Genomic DNA, 7,905 nt, shown 5'->3' on the forward strand with positions numbered 1-7,905 from the left:
ACTGCGTTGCGTGAAATCACTGAGTCAAGACGCTCGTTCAACTCATTCATGTGAGATTGTTTACATTATTATTAGTTATTGTGTATTTATGTATATATTAAACTAAATAAGACTCGTGCACATCTAGTTGGACCCCAACTGGAGGTGCAGGTCAGCGCAAGAGAGATATATAAATCTAAAAGAAGAATACCTTCAAAAAACCAGTCCTGAGGAGTGTGCGGTCCCTTCTTTCTTTTGAAGCTATTCTTCTTTTAGATTTATATATTTATATATCTTTATATATATATATGCGTTATGTTAGTGACAACATGCATGTATGTAAAACTTTGTCAGCTTATTTCTCTGTATTGTCTGTTTCAGTGTGTCGTCATCCTTGTCAATTAAATACTAAAACTGACACTGAGGAGTGTGTTTCTTCATCTTTAAAGCAACTCCTCCGCTGGACAACTACAACCAGGAAGTAGCTCCACCTCCCACCAAACACACGAGCAGAGTTCACTCTTCCTGAGAAAACAAAACTTAGTTGTTAAAATGGCGCAGCAAGGAGTTGATCTGGAGCTGTTCTGCTGCTGTTCTCTCTGTCAGGATGTACTGAAGGTTCCGGTAACTATTCCCTGTGGACACAGCTACTGTATGGGCTGTATTACAGACTGCTGGGATAAAGAGGATCAGAAGGGGGTCTACACATCATGTCCCCAGTGCAGGGAGACCTTTACTCCGAGGCCTGTTGTGAAGAAAAACAACATGCTGGCAGAAGTGATAGAACAACTGATGAAGACAGGACTCCGAGATGCTCCTCCTGATCACTGTTATGCTGGACCTGGAGATGTGGTCTGTGATTTCTGCACTGGGAGAAAGCAGAAAGCCCTCAAGTCCTGCCTGGTATGTCTGACCTCTTTCTGTGAAACTCACCTCCAGCCTCATCATACTGTGGCTCCGTTAAAGAAACACAAGCTGGTCAAAGCCTCCACACGGCTTCAGGAGAACACCTGCTCTCGTCATGATGAAGCTATGAAGATGTTCTGTCGTACTGATCAGCAGTGCATCTGTTATTTGTGTTCCATGGATGAACATAAAGGCCACGATACAGTCTCAGCTGCAGCAGAAAGGACGGAGAGACAGAAAGAGCTTGGCATGAGTCAGCAGAAAATCCACCAGAGAGTCCAGGAGAGAGAGAAGCGACTCAAAGAGGCCAAACAGGCTGTTAATTCTCTCGATCGCTCTGCTGATAAAGCAGTGGAGGACAGTGGGAGAATCTTTACTGAGCTGATACGCTCCTTGGAGACGAGGCGCTCTGAGCTGAAGAAGGTCATCAGAGCCCAACAGAGGACCACAGTAACTCAGGCTGAAGAAGTGCAGAAGAGACTGGAGCAGGAGATAGCGGACCTGAGGAGGAGAGACACTGAGCTGGAGCAGCTCTCACACACAGAGGACCACATCCACTTTCTACAGAGTTACCCCCCCCTCTCCAGTCCCAGTGAGTCTACAGACTCACCCAGCATCAGTGTCCTTCCTCTCCTGTACTTTGCAGATGTGACTGAGGTCGTGGATGAGCTGAGAGACAAACTAGAGGACGTTCTGAAAGAGCAGTGGCCCAGAATCTCAACAACAGTGAATGCAGTTAATGATTTACTGCCACCACCAGAGCCCAAGACCAGAGCTGACTTCTTACAATATTACTCTCCGATCACACTGGACCCAAACACAACACACACACAGCTGTCTTTGTCTGAGGGGAACAGAAAAGCAACATGGATGCAGCAAGAGCAGTCATATCCTGATCACCCAGGAAGATTTATTGAAGATTCTCAGGTTCTGGGTAGAGAAGGTCTGACTGGACGCTGTTACTGGGAGGTGGAGTGGAGTGGTCGATGGGTTAATGTAGCAGTCGCCTACAAAGACATTAGTAGAACAGGCACCGAGGAGGACTGTGGATTTGGAAACAATTCCAAATCCTGGGCTTTAGGATGCAGACCAAGTAATTACCTCTTCTGGCACAATGACAAGCTCATAAGAGTACCGGGCCCCCGGTCCTCCAGAATAGGAGTGTACCTGGATCACAGCGCAGGTACTCTGTCCTTCTACAGCGTCTCTGACACCATGACCCTCCTGCACAGAGTCAACACCACGTTCACTCAGCCTCTCTATCCTGGACTTGGGTTATATGGCCCTGGGGAGGCTGAGTTCTGTGAGAGAGCAGGGACATGCAGAGCTCCTCGACCCAGGGGTTTGGATTTAAATTGATCTTGAAGATGCTGAGTTGTGAAAGATGAGGTAATTAGGAGTTACATTCACTCAGTCACTATGTTGTTCTGAGGGAGACACACACACACACACACACACACACACACACACACACACACACAACACTATGTTGTTCTGAGGGACACACACACACACTGTACACTCTGTTGTTCTGAGGACACACACACACACACTGTACACTATGTTGTTCTGAGGGGGACACACACACACACACACACACACACTATGTTGTTCTGAGGGACACACACACACACACACACACACACACACACACACACACTATGTTGTTCTGAGGGACACACACACACACACTATGTTGTTCTGAGGAACACACACACACACACACACACACTATGTTCTTCTGAGGGACACACACACACTATGTTGTTCTGAGGGACACACACACACACACACACACACACACACACACACACACACACACACACACACACACACACACTATGTTGTTATGAGGGACACACACACACACACACACACACACACTATGTTGTTATGAGGGACACACACACACACACACACACACACTATGTTGTTCTGAGGGACACACACACACACACACACACACACACACACACACACACACACACACACACACACACACACACACACACTATGTTGTTCTGAGACACACACACACACACACACTATGTTGTTCTGAGGGACACACACACACACACACACACACACACACACACACACACACACACACACACACACACACACACACACACACTATGTTCTTCTGAGGGACACACACACACACTATGTTGTTCTGAGACACACACACACACACACACACACACACACACAATATGTTGTTATGAGGGACACACACACACACACACACACACACACACACTATGTTGTTATGAGGGACACACACACACACACACACACTGTTGTTCTGAGGGACACACACACACACTGTTGTTCTGAGGGACACACACACACACACACACACATACACTATGTTTTGCTGTGCTTCTAGTCTCTAGCCTACCGGGGTTTTGTTTGCTTGGATATTTGCATATTCACATATTTGATTCCAATCTTCAATACCTCTGTCCCTTTGCATGTGGGGAAGTAAAAAAATCTTTATTTCCATACTCTGGGTAGGTTGGACAACAATATGCAACCATTTTATTTGTATTTGATCACCTTTGGTCATTTTGGTCATTACTGTGGGATTTGGGTCTGTCTCTCCTCTGATGAAGGCCCTATGTAGGCCGAAACACGTCGGCTTATTTTAAATTCTCTAAATAATGTGAGCCATAAAATAAAGGCATTTTAATATTTGTAGAGCTGACTTGGATTTCAACTTTTTTATAACTATTTTACAGATTACTTTTGTTTTTCTACTTTTAAGTGTAACTGCCATAAGAATACAGTAAATTACCCTTTATCAAAATATTAACCATTACATAAAGGTTGTAATCTGTAAAAGTATTTGGCAACCGTTGCTGCCAGACATTTACAGTTTTTCTTTTACAGTTTTCTTTTTTACAGTTTTCTTTTTTACAGTTTTCTTTTTTACACTGTAGATAGGAGCTGGCTTAGGAAGAATGACCATTCATTGAATATTGTGCATTTTGTCTTTTGTTCTTTTGTTCGTACTAAATAAACATGGACATCTAAACCCAGAAGGACCCGTGTGGATATATGCTTGAAACTTGCCGTTTCACTGACTGAACCTCAATATAGAACTTTGAACAAAACGCAAAGGAATTTACTTCAAATCACTTTATTCAAATTGAGGATTTAGTTTGAGGATAAAAAAAAAATTAAAAAAAATTAGAATACTTTTTTTAAAGGGGAACTATTTTACAATTTCTTTCACTATTTGGGCACTTTTACACAATTCCTGTGAGTTTATGGAACACCTCTGTAATATATATTTTTTTTTAATTCATTGTTTTGTATTTCTAATCAAGTCCTCAAAAACAGCATTTTTCTACCTCAAGATGTTAAGCCGTTTTGAGCCTGGGCTGCAACCACTGTGGGAACTGTGCTTAGTGTGTGAGTCTCAACATGCAGCGGTGTCTCTCTGACATCACAAATCAGCACATTTTCAGATGACTCAGTTCAGTGAGGGTGAATATTGTGAGAGGAGAATTGGAAGAATGCGCCAATATGAGAATTAGAGACATAGATCATATTAATATAAGTCCACATAGCTAGGAAACAATGCTAAACACTGAAAAAGGCCATTTATAAGATAGTTCCCCTTTAAGTTTATTTGCAAAAGGGACAGTGCATATAAAATGTAAATACGCCAGAATTAGCCAGAGGCTAGATTTCATCTGTAGTCCCTGATGGCCAAGATGTTAAAAAGGGCATCAACCTAAAGTGATAAAAAAGGTTATCACACATATCAAATGGGCCTACATAAAATACAATTCATCATCACAATATACACAAAAAATTAGGGATGTCCGATATTATCGGCCGACCGATATTATCGTCCGATATCGGCAGTAAAATGTGATATCGGAAATTATTACATGGCGTTTTCACATTCGCCTTAATGCTTGCTTGTGATTGGTCAATAGCGCGCGTTAGAGGTCAGTTATCAGACAATAATGACCGCTGTGGGACAATAATGACCGCTGTGCGCAGCTGTTCGCAATCAAGCCCACTGACACACACTGTTTCAGTGTTCTGCTGCCGGCGATGACAGGGGGCGGAGCGACGAGCGGAGCCAGAACGCAGCCAGAACCAGTGTTGCGAGTCGATGTAAAATGAATTAGGTATATTGTTAGTAAGTTAGCCATGTAATAAGCGGGATAATGTATAGCTATACTCGATCATTGTCGCAAAATAATTGACCTTCACTGACGTTTAAAACACCTCGCCGAGGCGGCTCGGTATTTTAAACTCTGTGTCGGTCAATTATTTTGCGACAATGACCTCGTAGCTATACATTATCCCTTACATATCGGTATCGGTAAAAAAAAAAAAAAAAAAAACAATACGATTTTTTTGTTTTTTTTTACATTTATTTAACCTTTGTTTACCCAGGCAAGCAAGTAAGAACCAATTCTTATTTTATTTATTGTCAAAAGTATGCATGTTGGTTTAATTCAACAACAAGAGATATGTAATGTTAATTTTAACTTTTTTAATGATCTGCATATATCGGTATCGGTTGATATCGGTATCAGTATCCAGGGGCGTAGCTGGGGGGGGGTAGCTTAGGATGATTCCAAGGGCCCAGCACTGGAAGGGGGCCCCAATTTTTTTTTTTTTTTTTTTTATTACTAGACATCACGCAGGTGTATTATTGATGCTCTCATTGATACTATGTTTGTTTCTGAAGTGTGTGTGTGTGTGTGTGTGTGTGTGTGTGTGTGCGTGTGCGTGTGTGTGTGTGTGTGTGTGTGTGTGTGTGTGTGTGAGATATATAGAGAGAGAGGGGGGGCTTTGGTAGACTATTGCATTGGTCCATTCATTGAAGATGAACGCAATGCGACATTCTTTACTAGGCTCACCCACCAACAGTGCAGGTGCTGAACTGCTGATCCGAATGTATAGGTAAAAACCATATTATGCGTTTTCATCAATAAGAAAATGGCCCAAAAAAAATCCGCTCGCGCGCCTACGCGCGCTCGCATTCACTGGGGGCCTACAAATACATTCTTTCATGGGGCCCAGAATCTGGAGCTACACCCCTGTCAGTATCAGTATCGGAAATTAAGAGTTGGACAATATCGGAATATCGGTATCGGTAAAAAAGCCAATATCGAGCATCCCCACAAAAAAATGTATAAAAAAAAGACACATATAAACCAGAACACGGCCGTCTCTTCTTCTCACCCACCGGATGGAATACAACACGTTGCCGTTCTTGAAGATCCTCAGCAGCTTGTTGTCCGTGGTCACCTCGTGGAAGTGGGCGCCCTTCTCGTTGGCAAAGAACAGGTCGGGCTTCCAGATGGAGTCCAGCATGGAGGGGTCCAGGTCCAGCGAGTCGTCGGGGTACTCCGTGAACGCCAGCCGCGGGTCGTTCCACTGCTGCCGCAGGAAGATGTTCACGCGGTAGTCCTGGAGAGAGATTTTATTTTATTTTATTTTATTTTATTAAGGATCTAGTCGCTGCTGGCGGGACAAAATGTCATAACTCCAAAAACCCAACTTTTCAGCAGATGAAAAAAACGAACACAGATTTGAGGGCGAATAGAGTTAGGAGGTTTAGACAGATGATCGGTTGAATGCTTTCCCATTGTTTAAACTTTGTAAAACCCACACACACATATGGAGGCTGATCTACGGAGTTGATTTATATTAAAAAAATATATTTAAAAATGGAGTTATGAGGTTTTGTCCCGCCAGCAGCGTAGTCTTCCTGGGGTCCACACACAAAAAAAAACATACAAAAACTATTATTATTGCAAAACAAAAATTAAAAGTCAGTACTCAACACACAATGCATAATGAAACTAACAATTAAGATGGCTAAAAATTACATGCAAGCAAAGAAACAGAAAAAACAAAAAAACAACTGTCAGGGTTTGGCGTGACGGTGGTGGACAGAGTCGAACCCGAGCGCAGACCAGCAGAGGCTAGACAGGAGGCAGGGGTTGGATCTCGAAATATATGAGCACTGCTCCTTTAATGTCGGTACGAGTGGCTCAAAAACAAAGTGAGAGGGCAAGTCTCCCAAAACGTGCTAAATGCCCTACAAATCATAAACACTATAAATAATACTATCCTCTCCGTGACAAGAACAGTTATATGCTACTTACAAATAGTGTTCAGCGAACGGCTGACGAACACACGAGCAAAACACACGACAGGAACCAGGGGAACGCAGAGTAATGACGCGACCGGGAAGTCAGGGCAGACCACACTTAAATACACACACTGATTGACACAAGAGGGTAATTGGTAATGAGACACAGCTGGGTGGAACAAACTAACACAGAAAAACATTACAGGGTCGAAATATAAATTACTTGAGAACAACACTAAACCAATTCACAAAACCAACACAGACAGGGGAGACACTAGGCCAGGGAGTGGAACATCACAGACAACACAGACATTGGTGACAATAACAGTGAACAAATTAATGACCAGACACATGAGCTGCACCACCTGAATTAGTCCACAGGATGGCAGTATCGCATTGTTCACAAGGGGAGGTGGAGAGACCAAGGGCAGGTGGGGCAGCACCGGGGGGAAGGTTACACTTTACAGTGTTAAATACAATTTAAGATTCTTTTTAAAAGTGAAATCTGCTGTAAATGCAGCAGAGGTTTTGAGGCAGGTTATTCCAAAGAGTTAATGCTCTAAAGATAAAATATCTCCTTAAAGCGTTGGTTCTAGGACCTGGCAAATCAAGCTGCCCACTACTGGAACCTCTAGTGTAATGCTCGTGCACAGTATTACTAAAAACAATCTCTTTATGTATAAAAACAGGAGTTTTACTGCTCATGACCAACCTGAACAGCACAAGTATATTAAAAGACAATCTATTTTCAAAGAGAGAGATAGAGAGACACACCTTAATTCTTACAAATGTTAACGAAAGAAATTGAAAGTTGAATTTGCCGCCTTTCGATCATAACCACTCGACCTATTGCGTGCTTCCATTCTCGAGTTACAAGACTAAAAGTCAGA

At 42.8% G+C, this 7,905-nt stretch overlaps 1 protein-coding gene across 1 annotated transcript; it reads left to right on the forward strand.

Moving 5' to 3' along the window:
- Positions 1-531: 531 nt before the first annotated feature.
- Positions 532-2,244, forward strand: LOC311232777 (tripartite motif-containing protein 16-like; the record flags this gene model as incomplete). Its single annotated transcript, XM_084338355.1, has 1 exon — positions 532-2,244. One exon carries the CDS (start codon positions 532-534, stop codon positions 2,242-2,244), a length of 1,713 nt encoding a protein of 570 aa, XP_084194481.1.
- Positions 2,245-7,905: the final 5,661 nt, after the last annotated feature.

This window comes from Notolepis coatsorum (assembly GCF_963971535.1).
Source record: "Notolepis coatsorum genome assembly, contig: SUPER_7_unloc_7, whole genome shotgun sequence".
Classification (NCBI taxonomy): domain Eukaryota; kingdom Metazoa; phylum Chordata; class Actinopteri; order Aulopiformes; family Paralepididae; genus Notolepis; species Notolepis coatsorum.